Source organism: Lagopus muta, chromosome 19 (genome assembly GCF_023343835.1).
Source record: "Lagopus muta isolate bLagMut1 chromosome 19, bLagMut1 primary, whole genome shotgun sequence".
Classification (NCBI taxonomy): Eukaryota; Metazoa; Chordata; class Aves; order Galliformes; family Phasianidae; genus Lagopus; species Lagopus muta.
In genome coordinates, this window is record NC_064451.1 from 2,517,475 (window position 1) to 2,538,797 (window position 21,323).

Consider the following 21,323-nt stretch of genomic DNA (forward strand, 5'->3'; position numbering starts at 1 on the left):
TTTAAAACATTTGTATAACATTCTTAATAAAATATCTTGGAAGAGACAGGTCTGAAGTTCCCAAAGCAAGGCACTTTGGGGGGGCCTCCCCCAGTGGTTTGGGCTGGGCACCCCCTGCAGCAGCAGAAACAGCGGCACCAAACCTACAGCGGGGTCGAGGTGAGCTGTGGAGGGGCTGCAGGTGTGCACACATACGTACGTGCAGGCACCCCAGCCCCAACCATCTCTCCAGTGCTTTTAGTGCATCCCTACCCAGAGCCTGTGTCAGACCCTCAGACCTATGCTGAAGCCCCAGGGCTGTGCCCCGTCACTGCTGGTGTGATGGCAGGGGGTGCTGCCAGCAAGGTGGGGTGCATCCCCCAGGACCAAACGCCACGCAGTGCTGCACACCCCCAACCCTCATCACAGACATGTTTTCCACCTCCTCTCAACGGTAGCAGAGGATGCCCAGGAGCACCCCAGGGCTGTGGGTATGGGGATGGCAATGGGAGCATTCTGCAGCCCCAGGTGGGTTAAGCATCTCTCCAGTAGAAAAGAAGGAAATAAGGCAGAAGAAGGACAGAGCAGAGTGCAGTGGGTGCCCTGTGCCGAGCCAGGGCACCCCCAGCCTCACCTAGCAGGACCACACGGGGCTCCTCCCAGTTAGGTGTTCCCCATCCCCTCCCTGGTCCCAGTCCCCATCTCTGGTGTTACCAGGGCCAGTCTGCAGCAGGAATGGGGCTAGAACTCAGTCTGCATCCCCTCAATGTTCTCCGTCGTGCCCGCAGGCTCTGGGGGGCTGCATGCCACCGGGAGGGCCACCTCCTCACCCGTCTCCTTGTCACTGCGCTGGCAGGAGGTCCCAGCAGGCGGCAGTGGGACCTCGGCTCTGGGTGCAGGGGATGCTGGTGTGGCATGATGCACCTCATCTCCTGGTGGGGTTTCAGCTCTGGGTACAGGTGATGCTGGCACACCATGGTGCACCTTATCGCTGGGTGGGACATCAGCTCCGGGTGCAGGCGATGCAGATGAGGCACGAGGCACCTTATCTCCAGATGGGATCTCAGCTCCAGATGTGACCTCAGCTCCAGACACAGCTGATGCAGGTGCATCATGGTGCAGCCCATCCTGTGACAGGACCTCAGCTCCAGTTGTGGGTGATGCAGGCATGGCATGCTGCACCTCATCCCTTGCCGTGCTCTCAGCTTCAGGTGCAGGTGGTGCTGCTGGAGTACGGGGCACCCCATCCTCTGATGAAACCTTGGCTCCAGATGTGGGTGCTGCTGGTGCAGCACGCTGCACTCCATCCCCATCACCGGCCGGACCCTTCGTGGGGACATCACCTGGTGCAGCCCCCTCTGCCACCACCCCCTCCTTGGTGGCACCGCTGTCCCGCGTGCTGTGGGTACCGTTCGTCAGCCGCTCCTCTGTGAGCACCTCGGTGCTTTCCTTGGCCAGAGCCTCCCGGATCTCCGCCACCCCATCTGGGGACCCCGGTGGCACCCTGGGCTCTGGCGGCTCCGGCGAGCTGGGGGACATCAGCATCTCGGCACCCATCTCATAGGGCAGGGCCCCCTCGTCGTCCTGGATCACTGACACCACCTGCTTGGCCCTGCGGCGCTTGTCAGCAGCCGGCTCAGCCTCAGGCTGCCCGCCGTGCTCCTCGCCCCAGTCGATGGGGGTGCCCTCGCCCAGCAGGTGCAGGTTGGGATCGCTGTTGTGCATCACCATGCTGTCACGGTACAGGTTGTGCTTCCGCTGCACGGCTGCCTCCTTCACAGCTGGTGGCACAGAGAGAGATATCACATAGGGTGGCACCGGCACCCTGCGCCCGACGTGGGGTCACCCTTCCTCATATAGCACCCTGCACGGGGTCATCCATGGACCTCAGCTCCTTGCATGGGGTCACTCCTTCCTTCTACAAGCCCCAGCATTCTGTGGATCTTCCTACTGTGGATTCCAGCACCCAGTTGGACCTCCTAAATGCTTCCTATGCTGCTAAGCCCTTGCATACATGAGGGGCCTCCCCACCCAGCTGGAAATCCCAGAGCCCCTTACCTTGCATGATGTCCTTCATCACAGACTGCAGCACGACCTCTTCATATGTGTTCTCCACCAGGATGAAGCTGGCAAAGTCCTCGAAGATGAGCTCCTGGAACTTGGCTAGCTCCTGCCAGAGGGGAGGGATTCAGAGTGGGATGCAGGAGCTCCCCATCCCCAGGGATGCTGAACCTCCACAGAGAGACCCTCCCATGAGCTTACCCCCTTGCAGGTGGGTGCCAGCTTCTTCAGCAGGAAGGGGATGGTGATCTGCAGCAGGGCCTCCCTGAAGAACTTCTTCCTCACCGTGCTGCTGTCGTAATCATATTTCTGTGGGGCAGGTGAGAGTGGCCATGGGTTGGCGCCCATCAGGGCTGCATGGTGGCACAGGCACAGCCCGTACATTTGGGTTCCCAATCCATTTGCATGGGGCTGAATGGGTTCCCTTGTCCCTCGCATCCTCAGTAACCACTTTCTGCAGAAGGGTTTGGGTCATTCCAAACCCTGAGTGGCTTTCCCGTGGACCCACGCATGCCTTCACATGGGGCTGGGTCCTCCACCTCCTCCACCACTCACTTGCCCCAGATCTCAGCAAAAGGCATGAAAGTCTCAATAGCAAGAAGCACTTGCCAAAAAACTTTTGGCATCCACTATGAGGGTCCTTGCTGTCCTCCTCATCCCAGAAGCCCTGTGGCATAGGAACAGCCCCAGCCCTTACCTTAAGCACCCTCTCGAGGATGCGCTGGATGGACTTGCAGAGCTCATCCTTGCCCTGAAGCTTCCCCAGCTCCTGGTGGAGCAGCGTCTCAAAGGTGTACAAGGCATCATCCATTTGCTTTGACAAAAGCCGAGAGGTCAGTGGCAGTGGGGGACCAAAGGGGCTGGGCTGGACCTGTCCCCACACTCCAGCAACTCTGCCTTGGAGAGATATGGGGATGAAGGTAGGGAATGCCTATCCTACCTGTCGCATGTGGATCTGGGCCCTCTGCTTGAAGACAGACGTGCTGGAGACGTCGAAGCGCTGCTGGAGGCCCTCCAGCTTCAGCTGCTCCATCTTCTCGTAGCACGACTGCATCTTCACCGGGTGGAAGGCCAGGTGGGACAGCTTCTCCATGTACTGGGGACAGAGCTGAGCTCAGCAGGGCTGGGACGGGCCATCCCACAGCCCACACCTCTACAAGGGCTCCGTCCTCAGGTGTCTTCCCAGCCTGTGGTTCCCCAGTTCTGTCCCTACCAGATAAGGCAATGGGATTGGCCACATCACCTCCAGCCTCCACCCTGCCCGGCTCAGAGCTCACCTCCACCAGCTTCTCCAGGCCGCCCTCATTGACGATGTTCATGTTCATGTCCGTCACCTCCTTGAAGAAGACCTCCCGCACCTCGGCGAAGCCCTGGCTCGTCGGGGTCATCAGGGCCTCCAGGATGGAGGAGATGTAGGGCTGGACGTGGTTACGGACACAGATCTCCGCTTTGGGGAGGACGAAGGCTGGGCGGAGAGCAGCGTGGAGCATGGCAAGGCTGCTCTGCCCTTCCAGCTCCACCTAACCCCAGCCTGGGAGAGAGGATGCTCTGTTCCTCAAATCCCTCCAGAAGTCTCTCAGACCCATGGGGCAACAGAAGGGGTTCTTGAAGGTGGCCCTCAGCCTGCATTGAACCCATTCCTGTCCCATTGCCTTGCTTTGGGCTCACTGCCCAACTTGTCCCCCATCTGTGCCCTCTCCCCATGGGGCTCTACCTCGGATCTTGCTGGCCAGGTGCTCCTTGGAGGTGATGATTTGGTCCATGTCAGTCCGGATGCTGCTCTCCATCTGGGGCCGCTCCAGCTCACACTTGGCCACCATGGCATCATATTGTGCCTTAGTCTGCTCATAGACCATCCTATAGACAGCATCCGAGATCTGGGGAGGGAGAAGAGGGTGACAGGAGGTCCCTGATGGTCACAAGCCTGTAGGATGTCCACAAACTTAGGAAATGGGCAGGACCCATGAGCTCCATTAGACTGCTGGAGCCCACACTGCAGCCTGATGCTGTGACTTTGGGACCAGCAGGAGGCAGAGCAGTCTCTCCCCTCCCTCCCTCCTCCCAGTACTGCAGAATAACTCTGGGCTGTGCTGTGGAGACCGCAGCCACTGGAAAAAAAAAAAAAAGGAAAAAAAAAAAGCAAGATTTGAGCATTTTTAGGCTGCACATTATGAGCTTGGTGGCAACTATGAAGGCTGCAACAGGCGGTTCTGAAGAGTGCTCTGTCTTTCTGGCAAGGGCTGGGGCTGGATTTAGCCTGCGCTACCCTAAAAATGGCTCACTAAATATAGCTGGATGGGCTGTGCTCGTGGGCCGGGCTTCCTCCACTTGGCTTCCCTCATTCTCAGAAGCAGAGCGCTGAGGGCTGGGCTGCAGCGGGGACAACAAAGTCCTGGGCAGAGTGAAGCCACGGGGCAACACAGCCTATGAGATGGGCCATGCCCCAAAATGGGAGCAGCCCAAGCAGGGGGGTCAGCACTGATGTCCCCACTTCCACCACCCTCACCTGGATCCAGGTCCGCTGGCGCTCCTGGGTTTTGCCCTTCAGCCGCGGGCCGATGGCGTTGCGCAGCTCCGGCAGCAGCTCCTCCATCACCAGGTTGCTCAGGATCTACAAAAGGAGGAGGCGATGGGGGGCCGTGCCCGACCCTACCCCGGCCCCACACAGCCCCTGGGCCAGCCCTCACCTGGGTCTGGTTGCCGCACAGCATGTCCCAGGTGCCGTACTGCTCCTTGGACTGGCGGTACATGCGGACGGCGTCAGTGAAGGCTGGGGCTTCAACTTTGGAGTCCTCCGAGATCCCTGATGGGGAATGGATGAGTGAGCATTAGGATGGGAGGGTGGGTAGTGGTACAACCCCAGGCTGCATGTCACAGGGGCTCCCTGTGTCTGCAGGACCACTGCACAGTGCCTGGGGGTAGGGGGGACCCTGTCCCTGATGCTGTCCCATACACAGGAAGGGTTGGGGAGCTCCCATAGGCAGACCCCCCTAAATGGGACACAGGGCAGGAGAGCATCCAGGAGGAAAAGGGGAGGGCGGAAGAGCAGTCAAGAGAAAACAGCCCGGCAGAACCCAGGGCTCAGTGAGCACTGAATGGTGAGCGCAGCAGTTTGGTGAGCCTCGGTGGCACAAGAGGACTGGGGGCTCAGTGTGCCCCAGCGCTGCATGGCAACCTGTGTGTGTTCAGCAAGCCCTGAAGCACAGCAGGAGCAGGGCACAGCAAGACAGGGGCTCAGTAAGCACCAGTGATGCATGGGGAACTGCTGACTCAGCAGTCCCAGGTGCCACAGTCAGAGGAGTCATTGGTGTGCCCCAATAGTCTCTGAGGGCTCAGCAAGTCCCAGTGGGGCACAATGGCCCTGCACAGCCCCAGTGGCACAGCTGGAGCAGGGGCTGAGCAGGACTGGGCAAGCTCTGCAAGCCCCACTGGTGCATGGAGTGAGTCCTAAGGACTCTGCAAGCCCCCAAGGTGCAGGGGGCTCTGGGCTGCCTGGGAGGGGCTGGAGGAAGAGGGGCCCTGAGGACACAGCACAGCCTGGGAGGAAGAGGAAAGTGGGGATGAGTCACGAGGAGGCACAGTGTGCTCCAGCCGGTTCTGCTACCCCCGGGATGTCAGCACTGTGATTCACCACAGCACGGGACCACGGCACAAGGGGGGCATGGATGTCACCCTCAGCCCCTCCCCAAGGGTCTGGCTGCTGCTGCACAGCTCTCTTGGCAATGTTCCCCTGGTGACGGTGCCATATAGTGAGGTGTCAGGCACCGGGGAATGATGTTGTCCCCAATGCAGCATGGGCAGAGGTCCCACAGGTGCATAGGGCAGGGGGTGACCCAGCTGGACACGCTGTGTGAAGGGTCCCACAGCTCATCCCCAGTCCTTAGGGAACAGCTGGTGTTTCAAAACCAGGGACTTGTAAAAGGAGGTGAAAATTCCCACACTATTTACAGCTGGAGGCAGACAAGGGGCCTCCAATTTGGAAAGAAAAAAAAAAAAGTTGCTCAACAGCAACAAAAGATCTTTCATTGGATTTGAAACAGTATCTGAAACACAGCAAGAACAGCAGCGGGCAGAAATCTGGAGCTGGGAAGGGAAGGAACGTCTCATAAAGAAAAACAGCCTGCACAAATGGAGAAATCCACCCGAGCAGATCTGTTCCTGGGGCTGTGCCCATCTCTGCGCCACTGCAGAGGAGGAGAGGACCCAGTGCACAGCACAGATTATTGCCCAACTCCATTGCTCTGCCCCCTAAAAATGGGGCTGGGGCAGCACCCAGGAGGGAAAGGCACACAGCAGAGCAAGCAGCACTGCTCTTTGCTTTGCAGCAGGCTGCAGGGCCAGCACCTCCTCCCTGGGATGCTGTCTCACCCCAGGAGTGCCTGGGTATGCTTAGCAGGAAAATCATGTTCTCCTGACACGGTATCGGGGCTGTGGGAGGCTGGTCCTGTCCGCACACAGCCTAAGCCCCAAAGAGGGTGGGAGGAGGAGGGAGAGAGAGCAGGATGGCGGCTGCCTGCAGTTTGGATGACTTTAATTACTGAATATTTTCTGCCTTGGGGTGGTAAATAGTCATTAGGGCTCCCCACGCTGGCGTCCAGCTGGCTGCAGGCAGGCACTGCCATCATGCTGCTCAGGGGCACGGGATGGAGACCCCTGTGCCCACCCTCACTGCTGGCCTATTCCCACCTCTTCGTCCCCATATCTTCCCCTGTAGGTCAACAGAGAGCTCTGTGGGGCTCCCAGAACTCCACAATGCTCTCCCCACCGAGGTGCCCCCCCGCTCACCGCTGTTGCAGTGCCGCACGCAGTCCTGGAACACCGCTCCCCACTTCTCCTGCTCTTTGCCAGTCATCAGGCAGAAGTAATAGTGCCGGGCGTAGGGGTGCCAGAGGATGAGGGGGAAATCCGTGGGGCACTTCAGGATGGGGGTGTTCCCCGATTTGGGGGTGATGCCTGCGGGAGGAAGGACGTGCTGAAGGGCAGAGGAACAGGGACAAGGGATGCAGGGGTGGGGGGGTCCGTCTGCTGGTCCCCATCTGCATCCCAGGGCCTACAAGGAGCAGAGCATCCCGATGGAGGCTCCACCTGGGGGAATACGGGGTTGTAACCCCACACCACAAAACCACCCCTTCCCAGCGGCTTGGGATGCTGTGCAGCATGGGGATGAGGGGGGACCCCCAGAATCCCACCCCCCCCCACTCACCAGGCAGGCTGGTGTTCACCAGCTCCAGGTACTGCTCCACTGAGGTGAGCACCTTGTAACCAGCACTGTTGATCAGCACACGGGGCGGCAGCTCTCTCTCATAAGCCTGAGCAGAAAGAGCTGGTCAGGGCAGGGTGGTGATGTGGGACATAGGTATGGCATGGGAAGAGTCCACGGCAGGTGGGTGAAAGGGTCTTTTCCTCCTCTAACAGGATGGATGGGAAAAGGAAGCTCAAAGGGCAGCTTGGAAATACCAAGGGCCACCAGGAAACATCATAGATGGTCACAGGGCATCCATCCTCGCAGGGAAGTCAGCCCCAAGGAGGATGGGGGGCAGAGGGAGGACATGGGCAGGATCATCCACAGGTGACAGCCCCATGCAAGGAGCCATCCTCACCAGTTTGTTCTCATACAGCACCAGCCCATAGTTGTGTGGGACCACGCAGAAGCGGTTCCTCCACTTCTTGTTCTCTTCGATGTACTGGAAGAGGTTGCCCGAGTAGATGACATGGTCCTCCAGCGGGACCTGCAGGGAGGAGGTGTGCTGTGACATGGGAAGGGGCAACGGGGAGCACCCACCCACTGTCCCTCAAATGCAGGTGCCTAAATAGTGCCTCTGGGTGATGTTCTGCGGGGGTCCCACCTGCACAGCCCTAACAGAGCTCCAGGGGATGCTCACTCAGCAGTCACCATAGAGGTGGCCATCCTCTGTAGCCCAACTCCGGATGGTGCTGGAATGCCCCAGGCTGCCTGGATGGAGTAGGATGAGGCCATCCCACGTCTCGGGGCCGAGCAGCCTCTGCAGCCCCCACATGCTGTGCTGACACCAGCCAAGAATGCGACCCAGGAATTTTTATGACCCCAGGAATATAAACAAGAGCTGAGAGCACTCCTGACAGTGTGAGCAGCCGGCGACTGGCTCTCCATCCTCCGCCCACCGTGGCGGCCACTGCAGGCACCGCACTGTGCACCCAGCGCGACCCTGATGATGGACATTTCTCCCCTTGTTGCCTTCCCCAAACACTGAACTCCTTCACCAAGCAGCACCCACTTTGGTTTTGAGGAGGACTGGGAGCATGCTGGCTCAGCAAGCAGACTGACAGCCCTGCAGCACAGCCCCACCATCCATCCAAAGCATTTCCCAAAGGAATAAAGGGACACCTAGATGGGGAGAAGCAGTGGGGTATTGAGCTGGGGGTGACAGCCCTAAGAGAGAGAGATGGGGACAGCAAAAGTCCAGCAAAGCCAAGGTGAGACCACTTCCCATCAGCATCGCTCAGGGGCAGCCCAAACAACAGGGCTCAGCCCATTGCAAGGACCTGACTTGCACTCCAGAGCCCCGAGCCTGCCTCACCCAGCAAACATCTGGGACATGCAGGAATGTGGCAAATTGCAAGGAGGGGCAGGGAGGCGGCTGGCAAGCGTGGAGGAGGATGCTCAGGGATGGACTCCTGGGGTGGATGAGAGCTTTGCAGCAGCCCTGCTCTGCCCCAGGGGCTGTCCCTGCATTGCTCCCACGTGCAGGTGTGCCTGCACCAGGTGCTGTTCCCATAGCTTGTCACCAAACCAGATGCCAACATGCACGCCTCTCTGCAGAGGCAGAGGGGACTTCTTGCAGGAAGAACATCCTACCTGGTCCTGCTTGGTCCTATTTGGTTCTGTTTAGTTGTACTTTGGTCCTGTTTGGTCCTATTAGGTCCTTCTTGGTCCTACTTGGTCCTGTTCGGTCCTACTTGGTCAGACTTGATCCTGTTTAGTCCTATTTGGTCCTGTTTGGTCCTATTTGGTCCTACTTTGTGGCCCAGTGCTGCACCGTGCCCCTGACCTCATACTGCTGCCACTTCTCAGACATTCCTGGGCTTGCTTCAGGAGGCACCACCCGCTGAAGGCATCAGCCAAGCAATGATGACCCGATTATTTCCTCCCTGCGGACACCGGGCTCCCTGTTCCTGCTCAGGAACTCGTCCCTCCACACCTTTATTTTGTTTGACACACCCGGGCAGGCAGGGACATTGCAACACAGGACACACCGGGAGAGTCACTGCTCCAGTCCTCATGTGAGCTGCCCCTCTGCCACTGAACTGGACCCAGTGATCCCTGTGAGTCCCTTCCTCCTGCTCGAGGTATTCTGCGGTTCTGTGACTTTGCAAACGCCCATGGCTGTGTGCCCATCCTGCACACCCTGCCCTCCTGTGCCCAGTGCTCCGTACCAAGGCTGCAATGATGCCCAGCTTCCTAACAGGGGCTTTGGGAATGTTTTCTGGCTACTCTATGTCAGTTAAAGTAGGGTGATGGAAGCATTTCAGGCTGAGAGCTGCTTAGGAACGATTTCATCTCCTTTCTAGTGCTAGAGCATGGCTTGTACCCAGCAGCACAGCAAAGGCAGTCCAGAACAACCCAGCCATGGCCTACAGCTGCAGCCTCACCCACAGATTTATAGGGCATGAGCAGTTCCCAAGAGCTCCATACCAGGAAGGAGTGCCTGCAGCCAGACCCACATCCACGCCATGCTGCTGGGTGTGCTCACTGCACTGAGCAGAGCAGAAAGCCTTCAGGGGACCCCCATGGGCTGCAGACCCCCTCCATCACCTTCTCCTTGGGACTCCTCTCCCAGCCCCATGGTGCCTCCATTCCTATGGGGCAGCCCAGTGCAGAGGGAGGAAAATGAATCTGAGCTCTTACCTTGCGGTGCAGCAGCTGTGCCTGCGGCCCCCCATTGCCTTCAATCTCATAGCGGACGCTGTTGAAGAGTGCTACCCCATACTGTTCCCTGTAGCAGCGGGAGAACTCCCCCAGCACCTTCCCAGTCTTCTCTGCAAAGGGAGAGCAGAGTTAGGATGCACCCCACGCTCCCTGCAGTCCCAACCTACAGCACTGGGTGCATTCTGGAGACGTGTCCCCAGTTCCATATCGCTGTGGGGCCTCCAGCACCTCTGTCCCCAGTGGGGAGCAGCCCCACAGGCTGAGCTCTGGCATCCCACAGCACAGATTTGGCCACATTTGCATTTTCACACCCGGCCAACACTTCCTCATGCCCAGAGGAGCAGGGTTCAGCATGGGACCATCTCCGAGCCCGCTGCCCTCTGCCCTCCCCATCTAGCCCAGGCTTAGCAAAGTCTTACTATTATTATTATTATTATTTTTTGGCCTTTCACGTTAGTGCTGTGGATTCCTCTCCCAGGCAGGAAATTCCTGACATTAAGGCCATTCCGGCACCACGGCGCTTCCTGTGCATTGTGCAGCCCTGCACCCGTCCCCACTGCAGACCCACAGGAAGGGCTGCGCCTTCACTGCCTCTCCAAGAGGCTGCAGATGGGGGCAGCCCCCCCAGCCCCATGCTCAGGACCCACAAAACCCAATAAGGAATGTCACGTGGAAGGGCTAGAGACGCTCAGGGCCAAGCGTGCAGCAAGAGGAAAGACAACCCGAACGGTGCCCCCCACCCCACAAAGTGTAGACACCCACCGTGATGCTTAGAAAGCTCCTGCACCCCCTAAAGCCTGCCTGCCACCACACTCCCCCAGTCTGCCTGACTTCAGCACGATGGAATCTGGAGGTGCCGGAGGGACTCCCACGGCCTGAGTCACCAGGTGCTGGCACAGCACCCAAAAGCCAGCCCTGTGCCACCCGCACCGCTTGGCACCAGCGTGGCACGGTGCTGCACGAGCACCCTGCACCATGAGCACCCCATGGGTGCCCGGCCCTATGCAGCACCCTGCCCTACGTGCGCCCTGCCAGAGCCCATCTGAGCCTCCTCCGCAACAAAGCCCGTTGCAAAGCATCAAACATTTTGGGGAGGGATTATTGCCAGCATAAGGATGGCTTTCCCAGAGTTCCCCTGAACGCACGGGGCCTCCAGATTGAATTCTGCTCAACTTTGCCCTGGATGTGTCACGGGGGAAGAGCTGAGGCTGCCAGCAACGAGCTGCTCCGTCTCCCTGGCGCTACGGAAGGACGCACCAAGGATGCACCGTGCACCACCTCCGACAGCAAGGAGCCGGCTTGGGCAAGGAGAGAAAATCCTCACCCAACTTTTGGCCTTTCCTCCTGGCACCAGCCCGGTGTGCAGCCATACTGTGCCCATGTTCATGAGGCAGTTCTGCAGTGCATGGCTGCAGAACGGCATTATTTTGGCTGCAGCTCCGGGCGGCAACGTTGACAGCTGAGATTTAGAGGGACGTTTTGAGGTTTCATTTCCTTTCAGTTCATGGGAAAAAAAGCGTCCCTGCTCCCCCGGCTGTCCAGACGGCTTAGTCACTCATTCTTCTCCGATTAACAGCGGGGCCAATTAAGAGGTCTTAAGCAAATGGGAAAGCAAAAGTCAATTACTTGCAGATAGTGAAACAAAAGGCTCTCAGTGAAGCCGCCAACAGCGCTGCATCATCCCCAGATGGGGTGCACTGGGGGGGCCCAGAGGGTGCTGGAGTCTATGGCACGCAGCCCCTGCCCCAACGGGGGTCCTCTAGGCCTTCAGCAGAGGGTCCAGCACTGCTTTGCCCCTGGGTCTCCTCCTAAGGGCTGAGCTCAAGGGGATGTGTTGGCAGGCGTGAAAGCACTCAGTGATGCACAGCTGTGAGACAGAAGGTGCCACGAAGCCAGGCACGATGCTGGGTGCCCCATGGCAGCGCATGCATGGAGCTCAGCTTTTCCCTTTCTGCTTTCTGCCAGGGCTCGTTTCGGTGAAACCAGCCCTGCCAACCACTTAGACTGGTCATGATGGGACTGGTGCCAGCCTGGGGCAGGGGCACAACGTTTGGGGCAGCCCCACAATGCTGGCACTCCTAGGAGTGTGTGCAGCTCCTGCCTCGCTCACATGGGGTTCACAGTTCGGCCACAGTGCAGTGTGCACTGCATCCCAGAGCTCAACGCATGGACCGACCCCAAGAGAGCTGCCTGCTGCCATCACCAGCACAACTCCACCATACCCTCCCTTCCAGAGCTTCACATTTGCCCTCTGAGTTTTGTTTCTTCCCGTGCAGCAACACCTGCAGCACGCAGCGCCCTGTGCAGAACTGTAGGCACTCTCCCTCCTCACCCCAAGCAAAAGGGATGGAAGGGGAAGGGCTGAGTGCTGTGCCAGCCCCGTGCTTGAGGCACCAGTGCGTGGCCAGAGCCCGTGTGCCTCATTCCCTTGGAAATCATGTGAAAATGAGAGTGACACCATAAATAGCCGTGGCTGCAGAGTCAGCGGGGCCAGCAGTGGGGAGGTCAGATCTGACTGCAGCAACAGCAGGATGGCAGCAGGAACAGGGTGAGGACAGGGCCACCAGGCTGGTCCTTGCCCCACAGCCAGCTGAGCACAGCTTCCCTCTGCCAGGTGTGGGGCATGCAGTGGGGTTGCTCCAGGTTTACTCAGCTCCCATTCCTGGGAGCAATGGGGAGGGAGCAGTGTGCTGTGCCTGAGCCCCAGAGATCTGTAGGGTCCCCCAGCAGTCCCAAATGCACGCAGCCATTCCCCCCACACATATGGGCTGACACATCCGAGCAGGAACGCTGCCCCAACCTCTCCCTCAGCCCACATCCCGTTTCGTAAGCCCGTAGCCCTGCACCCCGTGCCAGATGCATCCTCCAAGGATCACGTCCTCCCCCCCTCCCAGTCCCACTACTGAACCACATCGGGGGTTGCCCTGGAAATCCCAACCCCTCCCCTTCCACCCTCCCCTTCCCCCCGGCTTTGCTTTGCCCAAGGAAGAAAGCGGAGCAGGGGGCACCCAAGCAAAGCCTCATTGAAGGGCAGGAATTTTCCTCCTGGCGCAGGGTAAAAAAAGAAATAATAATTAAAAAATAAAGGATAAAAAGGCTCATTGAGTCAGCCCCGAGCTGGCGGAGCCCACAGTGTCTGAGTAAGCAGCAGGCTGAGGAAAGCCCCAGCACTGTGCCACCGCCTGCGTGTCCCTGCACTGTCCCCATGGTGGTCAATGACCAGTAAGTGGGGAGGGGGATGCATCCCCACCCATCCAGTGTGCTCCTCTGGGAGGAGAAGAATGGGTGCAAGCTGCTTTCCTCCTGGGCTCCCTTACTGGGCATCTGTTCCCTGGAGCCCCCACTGTGTCCCCACTGCACCCCCACGCTTCCCTGCCTGCATGTCACTGCTCTGAGGCCTCCAAGGGACAGCAGGCATTCCTGCTCAGGTCCCCTAGCCCTGTGCCACCAGTCCTCCATCACTGCCTGGTCCAAGCCCACCTGACATGCTTGCATGCCCCAAATCCCAGTGCTGTGTGGGCATCCTCATGCACGGCATGATAGGGATGGGGGGCATAAACAGAAATGGGGTGCCCAGCACAGCACAGATGGGGTGCACGGTGTGTTGGATCTTAACCCAGCAGCACCCTGTGAGCCCTGAACAACTGCTGCTGCTGCTGAGCTTGGCGGTGGGCTGAGGACAGCCTGTGGACATTGAGTCCCACTGCCATGGGGCACTGCACTGCTCTGATGGAGCTGGGCATGGGGCAGCATGGGCTGGTGGCTAAAATGAGCTCTGAAGAGATGGGCCAGGTGTGCCAGCAGCAGCACAAGGGCACCTCGCTGCCCTGCTGCAATAATCCAGCATTGGGATTCAGGCTAATCCTCAACCTGCAAATCAGAGCTTTGGGAATTCCAATCTCAATCTCCATCCAGAAAACACAAACTAGTGCTCATACACCTGACAGCCCCAGCCCAGCACCCCCTGCCCAGCTCCACGCCTGTGCCCACATCCCTGGGGCACCCAGCCAGCCTGAACCACTGCCCCCCCCCCCCCCCCCCAACCCCGGTCGCCCCTCTCTGCCCCACAGCATTATCAGGATTTAGATTAAGTTTATCCGGAGCTGCAGGGGAACAAACAGAGGGCGGAGGCAGCTGGCAGGGCCTGCCCCAGCTCTTTGTTCCTTCTATCAATGGTCTGCACCCGGCAGCACTAGTCTGATAACCCTGGGAAGATGGCATCATCAGCCCTCAAACCGTCCAGGGAGTTTGGGGTTAAATCATACCTTCAAGGAAGGAAAGAAAAAAAAAGAAAGAAAGAAAGAAAGAAAGAAAAAGAAGAAAGAGAGGACAAAAATGAAAGAGAGACCAATCAACCCAGGTGGTGGAAGTGGGACAGAAGTGCTATTGTGTCCCCAGGAGTGACCTCAGCCCTATGACCTCAGCCTGGACTCACTGCTCTGAAGAGTGAGAGGGACGGGGCAGGGAAACCAAGCAGAAACCAGCAGGGCTCAGCAGGGAGCTGGTTTGGGCTCTGCCAACAGATGAGAGTCAGAGGTCACCCAACAGCCACCCCGACGGGTTACAGTGCATGGGGGCACTGGATGGCATCTCTTCAGCCCTCTGTCCCCACGGTGTCCCCATGGGGAGGTGCCCCCTCCCAGTGCTGCTCCCAGCGGGTGGTTTCCCAGCAGCGCTCTCAGCCCAAAGCAAATAAACCTGTGCATTGCAGAGAGGGAGGAGCTCACGAAATCCACGGGGGAGAAAGCAAAACAGCAAGCAAAGCACGGCCCTGTGGCCTGGGAACTGCCGGGGTGGGTGGCTGCCTGCCTCCTGCTGCTGCACCAGGGACTGCGTACGCTGGAGCCGCATGGAAGGAATGTGCATCTGAATATCAAACAGCATTCGGGGCCTCTGCAGGGCTGGGGAAGCATCACTGAGTCCAACCCCAGCTCTGCACAGCACAGCCAAACCCCAACCCTACAGCTGAGAGCGATTGTCCCATTGCTCCCTGAGCTCCAGCAGCTCCAGTCTGCGCCCACTGCCCTCGGCTGAGTCACAGCTGTGCCACCCTGCGGTCACCCACGCGGTGTCTGGTGGCACTTGGGAGCCGTGTGTCAGTTCCATGGGGCCGAGTGGGTCCTGGGGTCTGCAGGGCTCCTGTGCCTCTTGTGCAGACAGCAGGAAGAGGATGCTTCCAGGGGTTACACATGCAGGTGGCCCCTCTTGCCCACCCTCCCTCCCTCCCAGCCCCAAGGAGAAGAGCTAGAGCTGGCACGCTCCCAGTGCCAGCGGGAAACCCAATCCAGCACCGGGGGAGGAGACCAAACAAAGACTTTTATGTACGTCAAAGGAAAAGGGAAAAAAAAAAGAGGTATTTGAACAAAACAGCCCTGAGCTTGTTCTTGGCTCTGCCCCTGCTGCTGGAGGGTTTCCTGTTCCCTGATGGGGACACCCCACGCTGGGGCTGGAGCACCCACATAGCTGAGCACCCATGGGAGATCCCAGCTACGGGGCACAGGGATGGGCACCACGCTCTGCCACCGTGCACTGAGTGCTGCCGCCCTCTCCCTTCACAAAGGGGGAAAAGGTGGAGCTTTGCTCCTTCCTCCTGCTCCATCCTTGAGGAGCTCTGCAGGAAATACACTCTGGCTTTTCCTCCCGTTGGCTTTTCCCATGGGGCAGCACAGGGACATCCAGGTGCAGGGCGAGCTGGGCAGTGAGGTTCCCCCCACACCAGGATCCTACAGCAGGGGACCGGCCAGGTCCTGGGATGCTATAGGGAATGGGACTGGGAGGGGATCCCTTTGCAGAGCCATGGCTGGGACCTCTGCAGCCATATGGGGACAGGAGGAAGACAGAGGCTTGGAAAGTGCTTCGCTTGCCCGGGCAATGCAATAGGAACCAGGGGTGGCTGATTGCAGTGCTCAGAGGCTGATCTGAACACCCAAGGGGAGCTCTGAGCTGTGATCTGGGCTCAGCTCCTCCTGTTTCGGGGCAACAGGGCTCCCAGCACCGGCCTGCATGGGAGGGGACCCACTGGGCTCCCCTGTGCCCTGACACGTTGGCTCCAAGCACATCCCATGCTCCAACACGATGGCTGCAGGTAAGCCCCAGCGTGCCAGAACCAGCCGATCCCCACTGGTGCACAGCCCTGGCATGCAAGGGAGTTATTTATTGAGTGATGAAAGGAGACACACATTTTGGGATGAGAAACCTCCCGACCTCCCTGGATCTATGGGGAGCTCAGCACCCAACCTGCAGAGCTGACGCATCCTGGAGCTGTGATTGCTGCTGGCTGCTCAGCCCCAGCACCCTGGCATAGTGCTGGCTGGAGATGTTCCTTAGCCATTGGAAAGGACCAAGGGTGGTGCTCAAGCAACCCAATGCTGGGGAACCCAGCTGCTCCCTGCCAGCCCTCAGAGCTGCCGAGGCATCAAGGTCCTCTTGCAGCCCATCAGATCTCCACGCAGGGGACACTGTGACATCCCTTCCTGTTGGCATGCTGCTCCCCTCACCCTCGTGCCCCCAGTGCCACAGTGCCTGTGCTGGGCACACTGGAACAAAGAGAGTGGATTGATGCCTGCTGCAGCCCGTGAGCAGGGTGGGTGCATGTCCCCAACCAGAGAGTGGAGGAAGAGGAGGAGGAAGGCAGCCAGAGGATGCTGACAAACAAGTGTGGGTGATTCAGGCTGGGATGACGGGGAGCAGTAGGAAGTCCTTCCCATCACCACAGCCCCCCATCGTTGTGGTCCCAGAGAAAAAGACTGAAGCTGCCAAAAACTCATCCCACTGCAACCGCAGCCCTGCTGCCACTGCTGCTCCCTGCACAGCTGCACCCGAAGCAGAAGGACCCCCAGAGCCCTCCCGTGCTCCCAGCAGCAGGGATGGACCTGGTCCCAGCTCTCACAACCCTCCCCACTGCTTGCCGCACGCCTACCCTGCACATCCCCAGTGCAACAGGGCTGCAGGAGCACAGCAAAGCAGTGGGGTTCCCAGAGCCTCCGTTCCTGCAGCAGGGCTCACACCCCACTGCACCCTCCCAGCTCTGGGTGCCGGCACAGCAAGCAGCAAACAAGCCGTGCCAGCAGGAAAGCCCTGCGTTTCCCCCGCCAATTGCTTTGCATGCCTGACAGCAAGTCGTGCCTTGCCTGCCTGCCTGCCTGCCTGCCTGCCTGCCTGCCTGCCCGCCGCCCCTCCCAGCCCGCAGCCCTTCCACCCAGGGCCCAGCCCAGCCCAAAGGTTCACGGTGCAGGCAGCAGGCAGGCTGCAACCCTTCCAGGGAGGTCTCACTGCAGGTGTCTGCCCACCCCCAAACCTCAGAGCCATAGTGCACAGACCCACAGCAAGTCACCCGCAGCCCCCAGACCCCCAAGCACGGGCTGAATCCCACAGCGCAGCACCCCGGTGCTGCTACTTGCCTGGCAGACACCCCATGTCTGGCCCTGCAGAGAGGTTCCCAGTGGGATCCCCTGGCTGTGCTCTTTGGAATTGAGAGAGGGACACGGTTTGGGGCCATGGGACAGGCTTTGGGGTACGGCGCACCGGGAAGCCCTAATCCCACAGTCCCAAAGCCGTGCAATGCACACGCAGCTCATTGCAGGCTCAGCTTCAAAGCTCACAAACCTGCTGGCGTCCTGCTGCTCCACATACCACGTAAGCATTCCTGCGAGCCGGCCGCAGGGCCTGGCAGGCGGGGTGAGCTCTGCTCCCCACTTCGGGGCCATCACACAGTGAAACGTAGGGTCAGAAAGGGAGAGCCGCGTCCCTGCTGCTGCCTGGCACTGCATGGGGGGACCCTGCAGTCACACTGCTGTGTGGGGTGCAGCACGTGGGGTGCTCTGTGGGGGGAGAGGTTTGGGAGCAAAGGGGCCGGAGGTTGAGCCGTGGTGATGGAAGTGAGCCCTTGCTGGATTACGGCAGGGGCAGTGCTGGGGGATGGGAGGGTGACCCTGTTTTGGGGGGTCACACACAGCCCTGCAGGCAGCCCCACACAAAACCACGCTTGTCGGGGCTCCGGCATCATCCATCAGCCACTGCACAGCTGTAGGGTCTCTCAATGACCCCATTGTCACCCTCCTCCTCCCGGCCACCCCAAAGCCCCTGAGAAACACCCTGACCACAACAGGGAGCAGAAAGTTCCTCTGGAGGCCTCCCCACAGCGCCGGTAGGAAGGAGAAAAGTTTCTTTCGGGATCCCAACCATCAGCAAAACCCCTTTAACAACCGGGCTGCCAGCATCTCGTCCTCCCCACCGAGCGGGGGCCAACACAAACACCGCGCACAACTGCGCCTTTCAGCCGGGAGGAGGGAGAGCCCCCAACCCGCACACCCACCCCAAAGGGCCGGGGAGGGGCAGAACGCAGGGGTAGCTCGGATGGGAGGAGGGGGGGGGGGGATGGAGGGAGGCAGGGTAAAACAGCAGATAAATAAATCAGAGGAAGAATAAATGATACGAGATGAGCAGGAGTGAAAAGTTTGAAAGTCGGAGAAAAGTTTTGGGGAGGGGGTGAGGAGGGCTGAAGGTGGCAACACCGCGGGGTCCCCCCACCTCTCCCTCCCCTACCCCCTGCCTTTTCCTCCTCGAGTTTCGGGCTCTCACCTGCGATGTGCTGCCGGCGGCTCTCGTCCAGGTGAGAGGAGAGCACATCGCCCATGGCGCCGGGCCGGGGGGGTGGGGTGGGGTGGGGGGGTTCAGCGGGGAAAAGCGCGGTGCTCAGGAGGAGCGCAGCCCCATGGTGCGGTCCCGCTTCTGACGGCCGCGGCGCTGCGGAGCCGCCCCCGAACACTCCCTCTGCTCCGCTCTGCTCTGCTCCGCTCCGCGCCCGGCCGCGCCCGCTGCCCCCAACATCCACCCCCCCCCCCCCCAACACTCCGCCTTCGTGTGCGATGGGATGGGATGGGCTGGAGGAGGGTTAAGGAAGGTTGAGAAGGGAGGATCGGGGAGGGAGAAGAGGGGGGGGCACCACTTCGGTTTTAATCCCCAAACAGCACCTCCGTGCCCCCCACCTTCCCCCTCTCCCCCCCCCCCCCCCCCCCGCCCGCTCCCTCCCTCCCTCCCCAGCGCTGCCCGGCTCTGGGCCAACTCCTGCGGCTCCTGGCGCCAGGCAAACCAGCTCTGTTGGCAGCGGCCTCCGCTCTGACATTGCTTCAGAGGGCGATTGCAACACGCGCTCTACCTGCGCGCCCACACCCAGCTCGGCGTGGAAGTGCTCTCGGTGGCAAAGTATTGGGGGGGGGGTTGGTGTGTGCAGAGCTTGGGGAGAGCCTCCATGCCTCCGTGCAGAGCACGCACGGCTCCAAAAACGCTTTGCAGCCGCGGTGTGCGCGACCAGAAGGTGCCAGCAGCACCCAGACCTGGGGAAACATCAAACTGGGCGTCTGGGATGGGTTACGCTCCACCAGCCAAGCAAAACGCCACCGCACACCTCAATGGAGCTGGGCAGTGCTGTGCCCCAGGCCCAGGCTGCCGTACACCGCAAAGGGAACCAAGCAGTCGGAGGAAGCGGTGCGGAGCTCCTCCTTCCAACGCTGCCTCTCGTTCCCGGAGCAGGAGGCGGAAGCAGCCGTGCGGGATCCCCGCTGCAGGACGCGGCCGTGGGAAGGTTTGCGTGGACCTCACGGCTCTGGGTGCAGCCAGCGGGCAGCCGAGCCGTGGGGAGGAAGAGGAGGAAGGCAAGGCGTAGCGCTCCGGCTGTTCCCTGCCTGTTTAACCACGAGGAGCGGGAGGAGAGGAGGTGGCTGTGCACCGTGCATCCTGTTTACCCGGCTCGAAATAGCAGCTCTGGGCCGACCACGGGCTGTGCAGGACGGGAGGATGCTCATGGCCATGGCACCAGCATAGTCCCAAAAAGCTGCTTGCGTTGGCGGCCGGGAGAACAGAGCCTTGCCTCTTTCCCTTTGAAACGCCCCATAAGGGCGCTTTACCCTCACCAACGTGCTTGCTTTCAGCTGGTTTCATTGGCCATAATGTTGAAATCCCATGAGAAACACAGCGAGCAATACATGTAACTGCAGCAGAGCACACGGCGTCCTGCCCAATAGGCCAAAAAGTGGTATGAAGCACTGCGAAGTGAGAGATCAATGCAGGTAACCACTCCAGCACTGCACACTGGGCCCTTACCTGTCTCCTTCACCTGCTGACGTGGTTCTTAAATAGGAAAAAGCCCTTGAATTGAAAGGTGGGAATAGAAAATAGTGATACTGTTGACTTGCAGACAGGAAGGCTGTGTTTGCTGCCTGCAGAAATAGAGCGTCGACGGAGCCTGGAGGCCTCAGCTCAGACACAGAGGGCATTTCTGTGTTCCAACAGCCACTCGACAACAAGCCCAGCCCTACAACCCCATAGGGGACAGCAGTAGCAGGGACACGCTCTGCTGCAGAGCCTTTGGGGCTGAAATGAAGGAACTTCAGCTGGAAGCCTTTTGTCATCGCAGGAAGCGTCTGGAGGCTCAAAGCTCAGCAGCGGCATCACTTGAAGCCCTGCTCAGAGCTTTCCTGTCTGCAGAGGAAATCATCCCTGCACGCATTTCTGGTCCGGGCTTCCTCTGCTCCCGTGGTCCCATTGGTGCCTGAGAAGGAAGGCATGGAGAGAGCTGCCTGGGGAGCACTGGGAGCACCCAAGCGCCGAGCTCCAGCCTATGGTGGCTGGGTGAGATGTGCAGACACGGCCCTGATGCCCATGCAGCCTGCCCCCAACTTGTTCCCAATGTGTCCCCAGTGTATCTTATTCCTATCCCCAACCTATTCCCAGCCTGTCCCCCACATGTCCCAAGGACACACATCCTGTCCCCATTGAGCTCCAGGGGATGGTGTTTACGTCCAGCCCCACTGTGTGCCAGGGAAGCCCCAGGCTCTGTTGGGCACTTTCGGGGTGGCCATCCTGGAGGAGCCGAGGGATGGATGATGCACATAACCCCCAGTGCCATGTGTACTCCCCCCCCCCCTTTCCTTCTACTTAGAGTCATTTTTAAAAATGGCACCATGATAGAGCCCAATCATCGCAGCTAATTACATCTCACTAAACAGATGTAAATAATGCTTATCTGTCTGGAGCTGCCTAAATTATCAGTTGGACAGGCTGGCTTGGGAATGAAGGATTTCTCTCTGAGTGCAGCCTGGGAGATGAATGCACTCTGGTGCCAGGCAGCTGCTGGGACCACACAGTCACCACCAGCATCCGAGAGAGAGTCCCTGAGCCAGCACAGCCCTCAGCACATGGGTGACATCTGCTCAGTGTGACACCCAGCTCAGCACTGTGGGAACAAACCCCTCTGTGCCCTCCCCTTGTAGCCTGTAGCCTGTAGGACTGGCATTGCAATCCACGTGCTGAGTTATTGCAGTCATTACACGCAGAAGTGCGTTGCAGGGTGAGGTTGTCAGTGAAGCAAAGATTGATT

General features: G+C 59.5%; 1 protein-coding gene across 1 annotated transcript; it reads right to left on the reverse strand.

Annotated features, from left to right (window-relative positions):
• Positions 1-15: 15 nt before the first annotated feature.
• Positions 16-18,724, reverse strand: NIBAN2 (niban apoptosis regulator 2). The gene is made up of 14 exons (XM_048966280.1): positions 18,527-18,724; positions 9,926-10,056; positions 7,641-7,769; positions 7,244-7,349; positions 6,826-6,993; positions 4,728-4,843; positions 4,547-4,651; positions 3,755-3,917; positions 3,318-3,505; positions 2,981-3,136; positions 2,738-2,854; positions 2,242-2,349; positions 2,038-2,149; positions 16-1,760 (listed from the first exon to the last, which is right to left on the reverse strand). Exons 1-14 carry the CDS (start codon positions 18,579-18,581, stop codon positions 721-723), a joined length of 2,694 nt encoding a protein of 897 aa, XP_048822237.1. The 5' UTR covers positions 18,582-18,724; the 3' UTR covers positions 16-720.
• Positions 18,725-21,323: the final 2,599 nt, after the last annotated feature.